This window comes from Ovis canadensis, chromosome 7, assembly GCF_042477335.2.
Source record: "Ovis canadensis isolate MfBH-ARS-UI-01 breed Bighorn chromosome 7, ARS-UI_OviCan_v2, whole genome shotgun sequence".
Taxonomy (NCBI): Eukaryota; Metazoa; Chordata; class Mammalia; order Artiodactyla; family Bovidae; genus Ovis; species Ovis canadensis.
This window is the reverse complement of record NC_091251.1, coordinates 92,664,658-92,685,479: the sequence shown is the minus strand read 5'-3', so window position 1 is coordinate 92,685,479 and position 20,822 is coordinate 92,664,658. Positions and strand designations below refer to the sequence as shown.

General features: G+C 44.4%; 1 protein-coding gene across 1 annotated transcript in view; it reads right to left on the bottom strand.

Annotated features, from left to right (window-relative positions):
• TTC9 (tetratricopeptide repeat domain 9) overlaps positions 1 to 12,562 on the bottom strand; it is a 35,181-nt gene extending 22,619 nt beyond the window's left edge. The window contains exon 1 of the mRNA XM_069596921.1: positions 9,311 to 12,562. Within this exon, the coding sequence (XP_069453022.1) occupies positions 9,311 to 9,719 (409 nt within the window). The 5' untranslated portion in view covers positions 9,720 to 12,562. The remainder of the gene's footprint in view (positions 1 to 9,310) is intronic.
• Positions 12,563 to 20,822: the final 8,260 nt, after the last annotated feature.

The window sequence follows — 20,822 nt, the reverse complement described above, 5'->3', positions numbered from 1 at the left end:
CCTGCTTTTTCACATAATGATAGATTTTGGAGACTGGTTCCTATCCATCCACACAGACCTCTCCAATTCTGGGTAATGGCCACCCAGTTCAGAAAGAATGGAGAATTATTCTTTGCAGAGCTAGAAAGGACCTCCAAGATTCTGGACTCCAACCCTCGGACATCAGAAAACTTGAGGCAAGATCCTTTGATTCCAGGCAGCTGACCAGTGAGAGACAGAACTTGCTGTCTGTATCACTCCATCAAGCCACACTTCTGCTGTGTTCTCGATGGGGACGTTGGAAGACAAGTGGGGGAACTTGGCTTGCAAAGAACAGCCGTCACATTCTTCTCATCAGAAACACTTTTGTTTTATTAGCCAGTGCTTTTCTTTTTGTGGATGACCTGCATTTGGGGAATCGTTTGAATGTGTGTGTTTGAAACAAAATGGGATAGCTACTGAATGTAGAAACCATGCATCAGGAGATTTCCCTCGTATCTACTAGGGATACTATTCAAGGATCCCTTTTCAAATAGTTAGAATTAGTGGGAATTTCCTTCACTGGGCAGTTCCCATTTCTTATTTCTTTTTATTTTGTTTCTATCTATTATTTACTTGGCTGCACCAGGTCTTCACTGTGGCATGTGGGATCCAGTTCCCTGACCAGGGATCAAACCTGGGTCCCCTGGCATTGGGAGATTGGAGTCTTAGACAGTGGACCACCATGGTATTGCCCCCACTTCTTTTTTTTAAAAAATAATTTTATTTATTTATTTTTGACTGTACGGGGGTCCTCATTCCTGCGTGGGCTTTTCTCTGGTTGCAGAGGGCAGGGATACTCTCCATTTGTGGTGCACAGGTTTCTCACTGTGGTGGAGGCTTCTCTTGGTGCAGAGCATGGGTTCTAGGGCACTTGGGCTTCAGTAGTTGTGGCACACAGGCTCATTCACTGTGGCCCCCAGGCTCTCGGGCACAGGCTCAAGAGCTGTGGTGCTTGGGGCCCAGTTGCTCTGCGGCACGTGGGATCGTCCCAGACCAGGGGTTGAACCCGTGTCTCCCGTATTAGCAGGTGGGCTCTCCACCACCAAGCCACCCAGGAAGCCCCCCACTTTTCTTTTTTGTATTCTTTTGTCTTTCTCCTAAACACCCCCATTCACTTGAAAGGCTAACTTATACTTCAATACTTTATAAAGTACATTCATACATTGTCTTCTTGCTTCTCACCCTTACCCTGTGAGTTAAGCTGGCATGATTATACCCATTTAGCAAGTGAGGAAACTCAAGACTAGAGGTCTTGTGACCAGATTAAGTTCACGTAGACTGTGCCACCAGCTGTCACAGGAGCCTCCTTCAGTTCCCGTCCCACTAGACACAGGGCCAACTGGCCTGCTTACTGCTGGGTTTGGGGGAGGGATTGTTTTCGTTTCTTGGGACATGAGGTTTTGGCTCCCAAAGTTAGAACTTATCAGTCAGGCACAAAAACACAAACTTAAAAATAAATACTACTTTAGAGGATGTTAGGAGAGCAAATGTTCCACGCCACACAGAATAATATTGTGTCCAATCTCATTTAGCACTTAAACTGGAACATATTTTTAAATGATGGAATCATTACTCTCGTGACATTAAAACTGACCAGGTCTGCAGTAATGCATCTGGACACGTCCAGATGCTCCTCTTCTAGTGGGTCATTTCCCTCATTGTATCCACAAAACTGATCACTGAAAAAGTAATGGCTGAAATGAATTCCTACTCTTTAACAGATCCACTTAAATTTCTTAAGACCTCAACTAGAATTCACACACTCTGGATAGAGGGGTTCATTAGAAATTGTGACTCATCAGATTCTTATTCCTCTCTGTCCATATAAATTCAAGTCTCCTTTCTAGTGACATAGAACCTGGTATGGAGTACAGGACACTTTCCCCTTAACCACCCAGGAGGTCATGACATAGGAACCCTAACCATACAAGGCGCATCACGGTAATTAAAAAAAAAAGGGAATAACTTACAGAAGACAAAACTGGAGGATGGGCAAGTGAGTTGCCCTAAAAATGTCAAGGCTTTTCCTTGTTACACTGATGAGACGTATTCTGTGTTGCTTCAAAAGGTAGATAGAATACGAATGGATTGATAGAAATTTCAAGAAGGCAAATTTCTGTACCTAAGAAAGAAACTTCTAAAGATGGAGGGTGTGGGGTGAGTGTTTAGAATTATAGGCTTTCAAATTAGAGACTTGGCAGATGAGAAATTCCAGTTTGCCATATACTAGTATGTGACCATGGGCAAGGGACTTAACTGTTCTGAGCTTGGATTTTCTGTCTCACAAAGTTATGTAGGTATATATGTAAGTTCATGAAAGGCAGTGACCTTGTCTGTGTACCCAGCTCTCAAGCCCAGTGTCTAGCGCCTATTAGTTGCTCGATTAATATTAATGAAATGATTGAATTTCTTGGATCCTTAATATGAGACAAATGCTGGGATAAGCATTTTCATTCTTTTCAAACACATTCATGGAAAATCTACTGGATGCCAGAAACTGGGCCCATTATGGTAGTCTGTACTGCCATTGCTGTGCCTGTTATTACATTGTAGCTATTGTTTTACGGTGGTGGTTGCTAAATAAGTCACTTTAGGTAGTGGTGAGTATCCCTATTTTTGGAAGTGTCTAAGCTCATGTTGATGACAAGGTGGTGATGTTGACAAGGAAATTCACACACCACTGTAAGGGTCATATCCAAATCCGAAATCATAATTCTGATTTTACATAACACTCAAGCTAGCTAGTTAGCACTTCCTTAGCACTTTCATTTTTCACACACAGACACACTGTGGAAGGGAAACCTTTGCTCCACAGTCTTCCTCTGTGTAATGTTGTCTGTAATTTGAGTGCTGTTTTAAACTCCTTTTGGCTGAACAAGAAGAGAAGGTCCACTTGGATATATTTCAACCCAGGACTCTTCTGATTCAAGTCAACTCTCCTTGGCACTACACATCACATTCCACTTCCTTTTTTTTTTTTTTAATTGAAGTATAGTTGATTTACAAACGTTGCGTTAGTTTCAGGTATTATATAACAAAGTGATTCAGATATATATATATATATAATTTTTCAGTATAGTTTATTATAAAATTTGGGAACTGTTGGTTTTGAGTCTTACCAGACATGGCATCATTTTGTTGCTGATATGAAAATGTGTATGTATGCATAAAAGGAAGAAAATGAGCTTTACCCTGCTAATAATTATTTCAAGGCCATATGAAATCCATGAGGAAGACTGTATGTGCCTGCTAAGTGGCATCAGTCATATCCTACTCTTTGCGACCATATGGACTGTAGTCCGCCAGAGCTTCTCTGTCCACGGGATTCTCCAGACAAGAATATTGGAGTGAGTTGCCATGCCCTCCTCCAGGGTATACCTTCGACACAGGGGTCAAACCTGTATCTCTTTCGTCTCCTGGATTGGCAGATGTATTTTTTACCACTAGCACCACATGGGAAGCCCATAAACACTTTTAATCTTATGTAGTATTATCTTCGGCCTTTTCTTTTTTTTTTTTTTAAAGTACCTTCCCCGCTGACACACACATCTCATACCGTGTGACCTGCAGAATCTTACTTTCCCAACCAGGGATGGAACGTTGGTCCCTGGCAGTGAAAGCACCACATACGAACCACTGGACAGCCAGGGAATTCCCTTAGCTTTGGCTTTTTTAATATCGGGTACATTGTCCATGCTAGAGCTGTGGCTGCTGCTATGTGATTGGGAATGGATCGCAGTATCATCTTAGTGACAATCTGGCCCCAGCATGAACATCTCATTTCCCAAAGCCAAATATCTGGAAATTAGGAAACTGCTGGTTGGTTGGGTGAAATACTGGGTTTTCAACATAGTTGTATGCAGGAGGTACAACCTGGTGATGAAAGAAAACAGCTGGCAGGAGAGAATGTTCCATCTCACGGGTCATTCCCAACCTGTGAAGCTCTGGGAACAGTTTCTGGCTGCTCTACATCTTGGCCTTCCTGTCTACCCTGCAGCAAGTCCCTGTGACTTGGATGGGGCACTCCCCTGCATTTTGGCTGTAGGCACTCTTACTTTAAGATGTCCTAGAGAGTTGCTGGCTACAAGCCATCCAACTCACTACTTTTGTAGGTAAACTAAGGAACTTCAGAATCCACTTTAGAAACTCGGCCTGTAGTCTACATTTGGCATATTCTTTTCTTGAAAGCATTCTACAAGTTTAAATTCTCATATTCTTTCTTGGAAGATGATCTTCAAAGCCGTCTACAGGCTTAAGATTTATTGGTCAAGGGGCTGCCCGAGGACCAGCCTCGGGTCAACAATGGCTTGGCGGGTCAAGCTCTCCCATCCAGATGGGAAGATCTTGGTGGAGCATCTTAACATGAAACCCCTCTCTTCTTTCCCCTTCCTTTGCCAGTTCTTATCCCAACAACTCATCTTCTGGTTACCAGGTTACTGCTTGTCTTTAGCTCTTGACCTCTTCTTTTAACAACTGATTCTGGCATTTGTAATTTATCCATCTTCATGCTCAGTCCTTTGGTTCCCACACCGATTTCAGTCAGGTACCTTTGTCTTAGAATCTGCCTCAGAGTCTGTATCTAATTTTGTTCACCTTAGATGCATGCGCTCAGTCATCTACAGGTGTCCCATTGCGAGGTAGCTTCAAGGGTACAGTCACATAGGACCCATGTTCAGAAGGTCCTTGTATTTGATTTAATGCTCTGCTGTTGAGTTCCTGAAATTCTTATTTTATCTTTGAAACTATGTTTTGGAAGGCTTCCCTGGTGTCTCAGAGGGTAAAGTATCTGCCTGTAATGCCGGAGACCTGGGGTTGATCCCCGGGTTGGGAAGATCCCCCAGAGAAGGAAATGGCAACCCATGCTGGTACTCTTGCCTGGAAAATCCCATGGACGGAGAAGCCTGGTGGGCTACAGTCCATGGAGTGGCAAAGAGTCAGACACGACTGAGCACCTTCCCTTTCTTTCTTTCTTTTGTAAGTGAAGCCCAATGGGATAATGGAGCACAAACATGGTCAGAAGAGAGGCACAGACACTCTCTGCAACCCCATGTGGTCCCTAGCATTCACATGCCCCAGAAGCATACAGTGGTTCCACGATGAAGGGGAGTTCAGTGAGCATACGGTAAGGGTGCTCGGTCTATAACTAAGTCAGCACATACACGGACAGCCCAAAGAGGCCAGGCTTTCCATTCAACCCAGAAATTGCTTCAAATGCAGAAAGGAAGCAACAATGTTCTAAGAAACACAAATAACCTAAAACCCCAGCATATCCTTTCTTGCTTAAGTTACTTCCCTGTGCTAGCCAACCACTTAGGCTGAAAATGATGACAGAGAAGGAAAGATTTGGGTGGGAGTAAGGAATAGCTCCCTTTCCTTTCCTTACTCATCAGAAAGGCAAGATTGGTAAAGAGTGCACAAAAAAAAGTATGCATATAAAAAGTGAAATAAAAGCAGTTGAGTTCGTTTTGTCAGCATTTCCACAGTTCCAATAGGAATAAACTACATATGCATGTACCCACTGCAAAACGTGAATTGTGGAACTTACGTGATTTCACATACCAGTTAAGTGCTCTTGTATTTCCACTTAAAACTGGCACTGCACACTATAAAGATGAATGGTTAATTCATGCCAATCCTTTAAAATGATAATTTTCTCATAATGACATTAAATAGCAGATAAAAACACCATGTCAAGAGAGAGAGATCATGAAAGGGGAAAAGCTTTATCTTTTAAGACCGTTAAGGACAATTTTCTCCTGCTTTTTGAAGAAGGAGCCCACATTTTCATTTTCCATTGGGCCCCACAATTTATGTAGCTGGCTCCGGTTCTACGGCTTGAAGATAAAACAAATAGTGATAAAACTGACTTTCATCTAGGCCTTTTTCAGGTGTGACTTATTTAGGCCGTGTCATTCTCCTCTCCTGGGACTTTTAATTCAATAGAAATTACTGGCCCTTTTGGTAAAACAAACAAAACCCCTCCCAAGCATAGCTCTAAATGGATAGGAAGATGGACATAAAATAATGTGGTAGGGACTTATACAAAGTCACAGGGTGTGACAGGAATAGGGGCCTAAGCTGACTCTCATCTAGCCTTCAGATTCAATGCCATAGCCTGTCAGCACTCATCTCCACTGTGGGCATCTGAGTCTTGAACATCATTTGAAAATACCCACAAAGTCATGCATTACAACCTTTTGATCACATCCCAGCTGGGGCCCTCACAATCCCACAGGAACAGATGTAAAGCAAAAGGCTTTGTCCTTCAAGAGGTTTTGCACAGACCATTCCAAGGCCCCAGGGGAGCCCTGTGTCTTGTTCGAGGTCAATGGGAGTCGATCAGTTGGCCAGTATATGCCTCTTTTATAGCCTTGGTAAGAATTACATGTCTATATCTCCCCTGGCAGGTCAGAATATTTTTTCTAATCACTGTATCAAAATTATTAGAAATTCTGAAGGAAGAAGATGCTGCCTATCTTTCCCCTTGAATTTCTTAGCAAATAAGACATGCACAATCAAATTGAGAAGTCTTGCACCACTGGCCAGATCCCTACTAATCAGAAAGAAACTCTAAGCCAGAACAGACCACAACCATAGGCACCTTGCAGATTGCCTGCATACCCTTCAAATGCTCACTTCAAATGGATTTTTAGGTGAATATCTCTTAACAGATTCTAACTGTCCACTTGCTGTTCTCTTGGGGCCTTCCATGCAGAGTGCAAGGACCACCAGAACCTAGATTTCCTCCAGAAGCCTCACAACAGTTTCTGTTTGGTGCTGAGATGCCCTTAGCAACATGGCCTAATCCTCCAGGTATTTCTGAGCTAGTCCATGTTGCTTCTAAACCCCAAAGCTCTTCCTCTATGCACAGCTGTGTAGAAGGACAGATTCTTGAGAGGACCCACATCTTCAGACTGTTCCTACCTGGAGCCCACTGGGTTGCTCAGCCAGCACTGCAGCCCGGATGGAAGGGCCAGTTGCCTTTTTGCCAGAACAAACTTGCAGTTGCTATCTCTTCCCTTCAATCAGGCACAGGGGGAAAGATTATCTTACAGGCCACACTGCATTGCTCTGGTCTTAACAACAATAATAGGAACCATATTTCTTCCTCTTTCCATCAAATGATCATTGTAAATACGTATTTAAAAATTTTAGGTCACCCTTGAAAATAATCTTCACAAAAAGATTTTAGTGAAATATAAAAAATGCTCTGATAGATACAATGGCGACTGGGCATAAAAACAGGATGCAGGAGGTCCTTCACTTTGTAAACAGTTTACATTTAAGTAAAGAAAAAGATAGAGGAAGGAAATATATCACAATGAATTTCTTCAGGTTGCTGTGACTATAGGTAATTTTGCATTTTCTAAAAGAAAATACAGTTGATAGGCATGCATTACTTTTGCAATCCATGAATTATTAATATTAATAAGTGGTGAGCACTGGAACAAGCAGCAGAGGGGGAAATGTGCCGTTGCTACTTTCCATTCTCTCACCACTAAAGTTTTCCAGAGTGTGTGTTGGGGGGGGTGGGGGTGGGCATGGAAGTAGAGGCACTGTCCAGATCTTAGCCCCACCCACTGGGCTGGCCCGACCAAGGAAGACACAGCTTCAGTTTCACCATGGAAATGTAACCACTTCCCCGGTAGAAGGTAGGCTGTGCTAGCCATAGGCTGGCAGCCAATAGCATGGGGTGAGGGGCAACCCTAGAATGCCCATGGAAAATACTAAATAGAAGACTCTACTGCCACTCTGAAATCACTGCATTAGTGATTTCTCCACCCATGGCCACTCTGCCCTTTACATTCATCAGGCAGTAGTGAATATGCCAGTGACTTGCGGGAAAAGGAAGGGAATAACAATGTGCCTTGTGATTGACTGAAATACATCTATGCCATATTACTACTACTTTACCTGCTGCAGTTACCAGTAGGACTGCTATCGGCAGCACCATCCCCACCGTGGCTACTACTATTATTATTAATCCTTTACATTTGTAAACTGCTTAACAAATTACAAAGTGCCTGGCTCTGCCTGATTAAAGATGACACTGGATATGGCTTTACAGAAGCAGAGGTAGGCAGGCACTAGAGACATCCAAGGGAACAGAGCTGACTGACACTTAGAGCACAGTTATCCACATATATTCTTCATCCCCCAAGTGTCTGGCCTCCAGACAAATCCACCATCCACAGCCACACCCATTCTCCTCACCTAACTCTGCTCCAACTGTCCAGAGCTAAAGAGTTTGGGCAACTTCAAGGGTTAGGGGCCAGGAGTGATGGCCTTTAATTTGATCAGAGGAGGTGGGTCATTCCCAAATCCCACCAGATGGGGTGGGAGAAGACCAAAGAGTGCTTTTCGAATATAAGGCCTCTGCCAACCTCTTCCACCTTCTCTCAGGAAGGCCCTGGAATGACCCAGACTCCTCCGTTTTCAGAGACTTTAAAATTTCCTGTGCCGAAGTTAATTTTTTAAAATGCCCGACTTTGACCTTAATCTCCAAAGTGTACTTGGGAATTTCTTATCCCAATAAAAGGACTCTCTTTTCCTCAAAGCCTAGCAGCCAGCTGGTGTGAGAACCAGTGCTACACGGAGTGGGGGGCGGGGGGGGGGGGCGAGAATGTAGCACAGCTCAAGCCCCACCTTGAACTAGTTTCCCTTTGAGATTGCTCTCTTCACCTGGCAACCGAGGCCCCAGCAGAGCTCGGAGAGAAGAAAGTGCATTTTGGAATCCATTTTGCTTGAGATGCTGAAAGCATCGTAGCAAACTGCCCTTTGCCACTGGGGCCAAAGGGACTCGGGCAAGGACTTGACTCAGAGATGCGGTCAGCCGGGGGGAAGGTGAGGGCCAGCTCTGGTGCCAAAGATCCCTGAGGCCAGCAGCCACTGGGCACGCAGTGGGTGCGGGCGGCCCACCCCGGGTGCCGCTTCCCGCATTTGGACCCGGGTCCACTGGTGAGCAGTAGTAGCAGCAGTCGCCGCCAGGCCGGCTGGGTCCCCATCTGTCCGTCCAGCTATTTATAGGCGAGATTTACGAGGATGCGGGGGAGGAATGCGGGACGACCACGAGTTTCAAAAGGTTTAATCCTAAAAGTCACACTTTTTCCAAAGCGCCCGCCCTCCTGGGTTCTCCTTCCCGGAGCGGCACGGTCCCCGCGAGGGAGTGCAGGGCGCGGCGCGGTGACCGGAGGACCCGGCCCGGAGAATAGGGACCCGCTCCGGGCTGGAGCCGGGGAGGGCAGAGGAAGGAGGGGCCGGGAGCGCGGCGCGGCGCGGTGCAGCTCACCTGCCAGGCTGTTGTAGCAGTCGATCTCGATGGCTTCCACCGTCTTGCTCTGCTCCTCCGAGAGGCGGCCGGGGTTGGGAGCCCCGGCCGGGGAGGCCCCTCGCGAGTCCCGTTCCCGTTCCCCGGCGGCCGGCAGCAGCCCCTTCAGCTCCAGCAACGCTCGGTGGTATTTGCCGATGGCTTCGCGGAATTTCTTATCCTTGTAGCACTGCGCCCCTTGGCTCTTGAACTCGTGCGCGCGCCGGATGAACTCGGCGGGCTCGGCCGCCGCCCCAGCCTGGCCCCGCGCCGGGGTCCCTCCGCCGCCGCCGCCCGGGACGCACAGCGGCGGCTGGGGCCGCTGCGCCTCGCCGGCCGCGGGCGGACTCGGGTTCCCCTTGGCTCCGGCCGCCGAGCCCTTCCTCTCCATTCGGCCGCCGCCCGGCGCCGCCGCGCCCTCCCGGCTTTAAACGCGGCGGGCGCCGGCCCCGCGCCTGGAGAGCTCGGCCGCGGCCGTGACACCCCGCGGCGGTCCGTCGTCCCGCACTCCCATTCTCCTCGCCAGCTGCGGGAGGCTGCTCTCTCCTCCTCCTCCTCGGATTGCCTTCCCCTCCTTCCCTCCGCCCTCCCTCCCCCACTCCCGCGCCGCCCGCCCTCCGCCTCGCCCTCCTCCCCTCCCGCAACCTGCGGTCGGCGGCGACCTGGCCCCGGCGCGCTCCGGGGCTAGCGGTGCTGGGGGTCAGGGGCCCGAGGGGCTCGGCGGGGATTGTCGCTGACCCGGAAGAAGCTTGGCTCGCCTGAAGGAGGGGAGGATTAATGACAAAGACGAGCCCTTTCTTTCCCATTCAATCCAGCCCTCGGAGGCGCGCCTAGTCTGAAAGAGACGCATAGGGGAGGGTGCGTGTGTCTGTGTGTGCGTGTGTATTGTGAGTGAATGTGTGTGTGTGTAGGGATGTATTGTGAGTGTGTGTGCGTGCGAGTGTAGGAATGTACAGTTAGTGTGTGGGGGGATATATTTAGTGTGTCAGTGTGTAGGGATGTATTGTCAGTGTGTGTGTGCGTGTGTAGGGGTGTATTGTGAGTGTGTATGTGGGGGGATGTATTGTGAGTGTGTGTGTGTGTAGGGATGTACTGGGAGTGTGTGGGGGGATATTTTGTGAGAGTGTGTGTATAGGGATGTATCATGAGTGCGTGTAGAGATGTATTATGAGTGTGTGTGCGTGTGTAGGGATGTATTGTGTGTGTGTGTAGGGATGTATTGTCGTGTGTGTGTGTAGGGATGTATAATGAGTGTGTGCAGAGATGTATTATGAGTGTGTGTGAGTGTGCAGGGATGTGTGTGTAGGGATGTATTGTCAGTGTGTGTGTGTGTGTATAGGGATGTATCATGAGTGTGTGTAGAGATGTATTATGAGTGTGTGTGTGTGTGTAGGGATGTATTGTCTGTGTGTGTGTGTAGGGATGTACTGTGAGTGTGTGGGGGAGATATATTGTCAGTGTGTGTGTGTGTAGGGATGTATTATCTCTCTCTGTGTGTGTAGGGATGTATCATGTGTGTGTAGAGATGTATTATGAGTGTGTGTGCGTGTGTAGGGATGTATTGTGTGTGTGTGTAGGGATGTATTGTCTGTGTGTGTGTATATGTGTGTGCAGGGATGTATTGTGAGTGTGTGTGTGTGTGTGTGTGTGTGTTTGTAGGGATGGGGGACCCCGGGCTGTGAAGCACATGCAGACTTACCCTCAGTAGATTTTTTAAAAACTGAAAGGACAGGTATGGCGGGAAGCAAGGGACGTAGGCACAAGCCGCAGCTCCTGGTTCTTTGCAGTAAGAACCAGGAGCTGTGTTAATATTTTTGTGTTAATAATTTTAAGGTGGCAAGGCCTCTTTTTTTGTGGCTGCAGGTTGTCACTGAGATGTGTCCCCGTGTATGGCTGCCCAGGCGCCGAGAACACAGTGGGCACTTCACCCCATAGGGCGTTGTATATTCTGAGAGCTGAAGTGCGCTGACGCCTGGGTGTGCAGGCAGCTGTGCAGAATGAATCACAGACATCAGAGATGGAAAACACCTGTTACTGTTGGTCACTGAGGCTGGGCATGTGTCCTAGTTTCCATTTACAGGGCAGTTCTGCCCTGCCTTCGAAGGTTCCATCCCTTACTTCATTCATTCTTTCAGACTGCCCTGGCTGTCTGCTGGGGATGTGCTGAGGTCAAGGGGCAAAGATAGTCCAGGAAGGGACTATCCTGCTCTTTAACTAACTCCCAGTCCACTGGAGGAGATAAACCACCTACCCATATACTCACTCTGCCAGGTAGAAATTGGTAAATATCACCAGAAGGAAAAGAAAGTCCTGTGGAGCCCCGAGGAAGGGAAGATTTGTACAGGAAACATTTGAGGCCTTGAAGGATGGGTAAGATCTGATCCTGAGGAAATACAAGAAAATGACATCTCAGCCACAGTGAGGAAACAGCAGAGGTCCTGATGTTCAGAATCGTAGGGATGTTTATGGCGTTAGTGGTTTGAGTTTAATGGTCTAAACAGAAGTAGCTGAAAATGATTGGGTTAGATTATGGAAGCATTTGAAGGGGTTGCATCTGATTTTGTAAACAGAGGAGAAGGGTGGCCTGTTTTTTGAGTGCTCCTGCCTCCTTCATGATGCTGAGAAAAAGATGTATGTATTTTACATCATTGGTTTTCAAAGCACGGTTTCCAGACCTGCAGCATCAGTGTCACCTGGAAAATAGAGATGCCATTTCTAGGGTCTCACTCCAGACCTACTAAAATCAGAAATTCTAGGCATGGGTCCCGTAATCTGTATTTTGATCCCCACTCCCACCTTGATTCAGATGCACAGTCAAGTTTGAAGACTCGGGCTCCAAAACCTAACTACTCAAAGTGGAGGCCTTGGGCCAGTAGCATCCGCATCACTTTGGAGCCTGTTGGAATTGAAGAATCTGCAAAATCCCAGATCTGCTGACCCAGATCTATTCTCAAGATCACCAGATGATTCATATGCTTATGAAGACTGTGAAAAACCCTGCTCTGGAGGATTTGCAAAGTATAGAAACGTACAAAGAAACCCCCCAGTCTATGCTGTCACCCAGGTATATTCTTTGTTAATATTTCAATATAATTCCTCTCTGTTTTTTTCTAAGCATCTATGTTTGTACAAAGTGCTCTTTTAACAAACATGAGTGGTATGGGATGATATATACAGTTTCCTGTTCTTTTTACTTTACGTTATATGTAATTAAATAGCTTTTTAAAGTCTTGTTTTTAATGGTTTCATAATATTCCTTTTGTGTTTGTAGCATAGTGTATTTAATCATTTTTCTGTGGTCAAATAGATTGATTCCAAGTGTTTGCTATTATAAAGAACACTGAGATAATAAAAATAACAGATACCACTTATAATAATCCAGTGAAATAGGTGGTGTTATTATCCCCATTTTAGACACCAGGTCACAGAGATTCGCCCAAAGTCACACTGCTGATAAATAGAACTGGGGGACTCCACTGGTGGTCCAGTGGCTAAGACTCCTTGCTTCCAAAGTGAGAGGCTGAGGTTGGGTCCCTGATCAGGGAACGAGATCCCCCATGCTGCAACTAAGACCCAGCACAGACAAATGAATAAAAAAATTAAAAAAAAAGAGTCGAGCTGGTATTTAAATCCAAGCAATCTGGCTTTAGTATCTATGCTCTTAACTAACTCTATTCATACTTAGTTTTTGTCCTAATTTGTATTTCTTCACAAGAAATTATGTTAATATCTAAAAATGTCTTGAAACATACTTTCCATTTGCTTTTTAGAAAGACTGTAGTACTTGACCTCTCACCAGGAACATGCTAGTTTCCCAACATCCTTGCCAACATGAAGGATTAAACTTTAAAAAAATATTTTCTAATTTGATACATAAGACCTGTGTATTGAATGAACTGGGATATTGCCAATTTCAAGGGTGAACATTTTTCACGTTAGTTGCCATTTATATAGTACTGAGGGTTTTAATCTGGACACAGCCTTAATATACTAAATTATACCTTATATGTTACAGCACCTTACTTTTCTAAGTGCTTGAACATCTTTAATCTTATTTAATCCTCCTCACAGCCCCAGAGAAGGAAAATGATTCTCTACTCACATGGTGAGTTTGTAGTAGTTTCTGATCAGTGAGAGATCATACTAGTTTAGTGGTTAAGATTTGGGCTTAGACAGGTATAGGTTGGAATTCTATCTTTGCTGCTTCCTGGGCAAGTTATTCAACTTCTGAAAACTTCAAATATCCTTATTCATTAAATAGGGATTCTGTTTACTTCATAGGATTGTGGTGAAGTACGTTGTAAGTACTCAAACAGATTATAACTTTAATTATGACTCATTAAATTCCGTCATGATTAGATTCCATAGTAGATGTTATGGCCGACTCGGTCCATATTTGCTGACCCCTGGCCCTTTTCACTTTACGGCATTGTGTCAGGTAGAGCAAAGAGAAGATACTGGGAGTTGTGTACTCTGAGTTGTTGTTTTTCTAAATTTTTTTAAATTGAAAAAGTGAAAGTGTTAGTCACTCAGTCATGTCCAACTCTTTGCGACCCCATGGACTGTAGCACTCCAGGCTCCTCGGTCCATGGGATTCTCCAGGCAAGAATACTGGAGGGGGGTTGCTATTCTGTTTTCCAGATCTTCCCAGCTGAGGGATTGAACCTGGGTCTCCTGCATTGCAGGCATATTCTTTACTACCAGGGAAGCCCCTTTTAAATTGAAGTACAGTTGATTTACAGTGTCATGCCAGTCTCTACTGAATAGCAGAGTGGCTATACACATACACAGTGACTATACACATATTCTTTTTTTGGTATTCTTTCCCATGATGGTTTATCACAGGATATTGAATAAGTTCCGTGTGCTATATACATTTTAAACTTCCTACTTAGGTAGGAAGAGCTACCGAAGGCAAATATTAGATGGAGATCCAGGCCTGGGGTTTGGTTACTCTCAGTAATAAGGTGTGAATTTGATCGTGATAGTCACAATATTTAAATGTGAGAAGCATGTGCCCAATTGTTGTCTGTTTTTACTGTGTCCTGGCTTAATGGTCCAACATCTCATTCTTCAATGCTGGGTTTGAGATGGAGTGGCAAGAGACATGTAATACACATGGTAACTATTCTCTGTAGGAAACAGCTCAACATAAGAGCTTTGGACTAGATTGGATGAAGGAGAGCAGGAGTGAGGAAGGGAGGGAATGTTACGGGCGGGGCCGGGGGGTGACAGTGTGAGAAGAAACTTACTATGCCCATCTGTCCCACTCTGCAGAGCTGTGTGTGTATGTCTAGACTGTTTTGTTTGCTTGTATTTAGTATGCTTCTGTCTCTGTCTAAACTACTCCCTGATAAGTGTGTGCTGGTTTCTCAGAAATGGCCTCTTCCCTTCAAATGAAATTAAATAGGTGCCAAAGAGAATTTCTCAAACACTCTTTTCAGTAACTATTGGCTATACACAGAGCACTGTCTTAGGAAGTGAGTGAAGATCCAAATGACAGACAATTTGGGCATGGATTTAGGATTCACAAACTCAGTGCGTCTCAAACTTTAACTTGCATGTGACTCTGCAGAAGATCTTTTTAAAAAGCAATTCCCTGATTCTACTGTTTAGGGTGGGACCCAAGAGTGTATTTCTAACAAACCACCTGGGGAACATTATACTGATGGTCTGTGGCCCACATTTTGGGGAGCAAGTATTTAAAAGAAAGGACGTTCCATTTCTTCCCTTCTTTCCTGGCCTTTGCTTTCTCCCAGAGAAGACATATTCACTAGATTGAACAGATTCCAGAAAATTAATTGGTCCACACTTCCCAAGGGCAGGATTCTGAACCTCCATGCAGTTTTCTCTTCTATTTCATGCAGTGGGAATGGGTGAACTAAGTCAGAGCCTCCTCTTGGGGGTCAGGCCATCTTGTTTTCTCTTCCTCAGATGCATAGGCAAGCAGACTTTTTATTGCTTCCATTTCTGGCCCAGTATGGCAGGGCAAACAAATTCCAGAAAAACATCTACTTCTGCTGTATTAACTATGCCAAAGCCTTTGACTGTGTGGATCACAATAAACTGTGGAAAATTCTTCAAGAGATGGGAATACCAGAACACCCGATCTGCCTCCTGAAAAATCTGTATGCAGGTCGAGAAGCAACAGTTAGAAATGGACATGGAACAACAGACTGGTTCCAAATCTAGAAAGGAGTATGTCAAGGCTGTATATTGTCACCCTGCTTATTTGACTTATATGCAGAGTACATTATGAGAAATGCTAGGCTGGATGAAGCACAAGCTGGAATCAAGATTGCTGGGAGAAATATCAATAACCTTAGATATGCAGATGACACCACCTTATGGCAGAAAGTGGAGAAGAACTAAAGAGCCTCTTGATGAAAGTGAAAGAGGAGAGTGAGAAAATTGGCTTAAAGCTCAACATTCAGAAAACGAAGATCATGGCATCCAGCCCCATCACTTCATGGCAAATAGATGGGGAAACAGTGGAAACAGTGTCCGACTTTATTTTGGGGGGCTCCAAAATCACTGCAGATGGTGACTGCAGCCATGAAATTAAAAGACACTTACTCCTTGGAAGAAAAGCTATGACCAACCTGGAGAGCATATTACAAAGCAGAGACATTACCTTGCTGACAAAGGTCTGTCTAGTCAAAGCTATGGTTTTTCCAGTAGTCATGTATGGATGTGAGAATTGGACTATAAAGAAAGCTAAGTGCCAAAGAATTGATGCTTTTGAATTGTGGTGTTGGAGAAGAGTCTTGAGAGTACCTTGGACTGCAAGGAGATCCAACCAGTCCATCCTAAAGGAAATCAGTCCTAAATATTCTTTGGAAGAACTGATGCTGAAGCTGAAGCTCCAGTACTTTGGCCACCTGACATGAAGAACTGACTCATTGAAAAAGACCCTGATGCTGGGAAAGATTGAAGGTGGGAGGAGAAGGGGACGCCAGAGGATGAGATGGTTGGATGGCATCACCGACACAATGGATGTGAGTTTTAGTAAACTCTGGGAGTTGGTGATGGACAAGAAGGCCTGGTGTGCTGCAGTCCATGGGGTCACAAAGAGTCGGACACGACTGAGCAACTGAACTGAACTGATGGCAGGACAGAGAGCGAGAAGCTTTGGGTATGTGATGGAGAGGGCAAGGCTCATCTAGCCTTTACTATTGGCTTTTACTTTGCTCCAATCTTGTTTTTGCAAGAGAACTCTGCACTAAGAAATTGAGCACCTATTCAGGTGAAAATAATATTTGGCCTGCTCATCTGTAGGTGGTCCTTGAATGTATTGCTTGCTCGTGGATTTCACAGGGGAGATCGAAGACTGAGCCACAGTATTTCTGCTACACAGTTGGCTTCATTGATTCTTTGGCCCAAGGTCATCAAAACCTCTCCCTTCATTCCTAACAGGCCAGCACTGGACATAAGACAGTGAATCCTATGGGTGATCTTATCACTAATGTAATAGCTCATTACTACTGAGATGCATTGCAAGATTTCTTAGAGATGTTCATGCATTATTTTGATGGAAAGAATCTGGTGTGAAGCACAGCAGAAGGCACAGTGCTCCTGCTGACTTTATGGGCCTCAGGCTCTGTATCTGCCCTTGGTCCTGACCTTATTTCTATTTCTTTGCGTCTCGGCCTTTCTCACTGCCTCCTGGTCTTAGAAGACTGAAGCTTCCCTTTCTTTCCAATCTCTCTCTGGAGCTTTCATACCTCCTAAACAGATGGCATGTGCTGCTTTTTTCTCTTCCTTCAGCTCAGTTTCTTAAGCATATGTGAAAGACATATATTTGAATCTTCTTTATACTAATCTAAGCTGTTCAGGGCTTGGTCCCATGCCAACAAAACCAACGCTATTTTGGGGGATGTTTTTCTAATTGCATTCAGCTTCACAATTTACCTGAGAAAATTACAACATTTTCATTACCAGCTTTTAATCCATATTCAACCTTCAAAAATCCCTCTGTGGGAAAGTGGGAGATTTTTAACTATATCATGCTCAGATGTAGTATTAACCATATAAGGCTAATGTGAGTTTCATATTTTCATCCCCCACTGCCACCCCAACAAGAAATTCCTCTATCACAGTCTCGTTCAGTCTGGTCTTATTTAGAGAAACAAACCCTCTTTGCCTATCCTTACCCTCTCCTACTACTCAGTCCATTCTGCAACCCTCAGTCCTCCTATTTCCGCTATCAATTGTAGCCCTCTACAGGGGCTATGATGTCAGCTATTTGGATCTGTCAGCATGTCTTCCTTGGGAGATTCTTCCTTCCCCTGTTCCATGAGGTCATGGTAGAGTTGTCAGTCACAGTGTCCGTGATATTATGATGTATAACAAGAAATATACAGTTGATCTTTATCTCTGTTGCTGACACAGAGTTCCTACGACCCTTGAAATTTCCTGAATGAAGAAAGCAGTGAAGGTGTCTTTTTTTATGTTAATGAGATGACTTTTGGAACTCACTTAAGCACAGAAGAATTGATGCTTTTGAACTGTGGTGTTGGAGAGGACTCTTGAGAGTCCCTTGAATGAATATTCAGGACTTATTTTCTTTGAATATTCAGGACTGATTTCCTTTAGGATTGACTGGTTTGATCTCCTTGCAGTCCAAGGGACTCTCAAGTCCAACTCTCACATTCATACATGACTACTGGAGACACCATAGCTTTGACTAGATTGATCTTTGTCAGCAAGGTAATGTCTCTGCTCTTTAATATGCTGTCTAGGTTGGTCATAGCTTTTTTTCCAAGGAGCAAGCTTCTTTTAATTTCATGACTGCAGTCACCATCTGCAATGATTTTGGAGCCCAAGAAAATGAAGTCTGTCACTGAATCCATTGTTTCCTCATCTATTTGCCATGAAGTGATGGGACCGGATGCAATGATCTTTGTTTCCCAAATGTTGAGTTTTAAGCCAGCTTTTTCACTCCCCTCTTTCACTTGCATCAAGAGGCTCTTTAGTTCCTTTTCACTTTCTGCCATAAGGATGATGTCATCTGCGTATCTAAGGTTATTGATATTTCTCCCGGCAATTGCCTCCTGAGAAATCTGTATGCAGGTCAAGAAGCAACAGTTAGAACCGCACATGGAACAACAGACTGGTTCCAAATAGGGAAAGGAGTACCTCAAGGCTGTATATTGTCACCTTGCTTATTTAACTTATATGCAGAGTACATCATGCAAAATGCCAGGCTGGATGAAGCACAAGCTGGAATCAAGATTGCCAGGAGAGATATCAACCATGTGATTAAGGGGTTGGAATTTTCAGTCCTCAGCCCTCCAACCTCTGGGGAAAGGGAAAGGAGTTGGAGCTGGAGTCCAATCACTGATGTTACTCATTTAGTCCATCATTTCTGGGTAACGAGGCCTCCATAAAAAAACAGGGTTCAGGGTTCAGAGAGCTTCTGGGTTGCTGAACATATGGAGATTTGGGGAGAATAGGATGCCTGAAGAGAGCATGGAAGCTCCATTCTCCTTCCCACACATCCTGCTGTATGCATCTCTACAATTTGGCTGTTCCTGAGTTGTGTCCTTTCATAATAAAGCAGTAATCTAAAGAGTAAGTGGATTTTCTGAGTTCTGTGAACCTCTCTGGCAAATTAATCAAACAGGAGGGGAAGTGGGGAGGGGGATCACAGCAACCTTTGATTTATAGCCAGTTAGTCAGAAGCACAGATAACAACCTGGAATTGTGAGTGGCATCTGAAATGGGAGGGAGGGGCTGGTGTGTGTGTGGCAGTCTTGTAGGACCTGTAGAATCTGATGCTATCTCTGGGTAGAGAGTGTCAGAATGGAGCTTAATTGCTGGTGTCTCAAGAACTGCTTGTTGGTGTAGGGGAACTCCCCTTCCCTCATACTGGAATTGGGTGCTCAGTACACCATAAAGAGCATCTGGGCCTCCATCCTCTCCAGCCAGTGCCTCTTCCTCGCCTGGCCAGTCGTATTATTCCATCTCTCTACCCCATAGTGATTGGTTAGGGAGGCGCTCATGACCCAGGCAGAGAGTTAGAATTCTCCCTGAGAGTTATATAGACATTAGGAGACAGTGGCTCTTTAAGTTGGGAGGATTTGAGGTGGGGGCAACTGACGGCCATCTTTCTTACAATCTAGGGAAATCCTATCTGAAAACTGAATTGAAACAGAAGCAAAAATTATTTAAGGGAGAGACAAAGCTCTAGTGTTATCCATGAAGTTCTTAGATCTAGCAGTTTTGTTTTTTTTTTTCATTTTAAAATTTTTTACTGGAGTATAGTTACTTTATAATGTTGCTTAGTTTCTTGCTGTACAGCAAAATGAATCAGTATACATATATACTGATCTACATATATCATATGTATACATATATCCACTTGTTCTTAGATTTCTTTCCTATTTAGGTCACCACAGAGCATTGAGGAGAGTTCCTTGTGCTATAGATTCAGCAGTTTTTAATGCCCAGATACTTCCCTGGACTTCCTAGTGTGTGAACCAGTAAAAATTCCCTTTCACACTTAATCTTGAGTTGTCATTTACAATGGAAAAACTACAGACTTATGTGTTCCTCTAAGGTATTTACCTTTTTCACCTACCACTTGCTGCCACCCTAGCTTAGCTGCTGTTACTTGTGGCTGGTAACCAGTCATGTTCCCTTGCCTAGAAAAGCATTTTTATACTCCTTAAAAGTCCCTAGAAAACATTTTTATACTTTCCAAAAGTGGTTTGCTTGCTCATTTATTCTTTTTTTCTTTTACAAAGGTTTATTTAAAAAAAAAAACTTTTTATTTATTTATTTTGACTGCAATGTGTGGCAGGCAGAATCTTTGCAGGCTCTGAATTCCCCAACCAGGGACCAGGAGCATGGAGTCTTAACCCTTGGACCACCACAGAAGCCCCTCATTTATTCTTAGCTTTGCATTGTGAAAAAAAAATTAAACATACATAGAAGAAAGAACACCATAACAAGTCTTCAACAAACCATTGCCTCCCCAACATAAACAGTTAACAGGAACACGTGATTGTTGGCATACGTTCAGTTTTCTCTGCTGCCATTCCTTCATACCTTTATACCTTGGGAATTCCAGTTCCCTGTATGTTTCTGTATGTTTCATCTTTCTATATTTCTCATTTACTTGCTCTTTGAACATTAGGTCTTTCAGCCAGTGCCACTCAGGTTTGCTTCAAGACTTAGGACAAATGTCTCTTCTGTGAAGCCTTACTGACCTCCATGCATACATTTGGTGTTCTTCTGCTGTGTTCTGATAGCTTCTTTTTCATGCTTTTATATTACATAACATTTATTCATTCAACATTAGTTCAACAATTATCCACTGAAAAATTTTGCCATTCCAGGCATCGGAGATCTATCAGGGAACAAAACAGGCAAAAATTTTCACCCGCAAGGAAGGGGAGAAAACTGACAAGAAATATCATAAGTAAATAAATACATAGGATGTTAGAATGTGATACGTGCAATGAGAAAGGAGTTTAAGGGGCGATTGGTG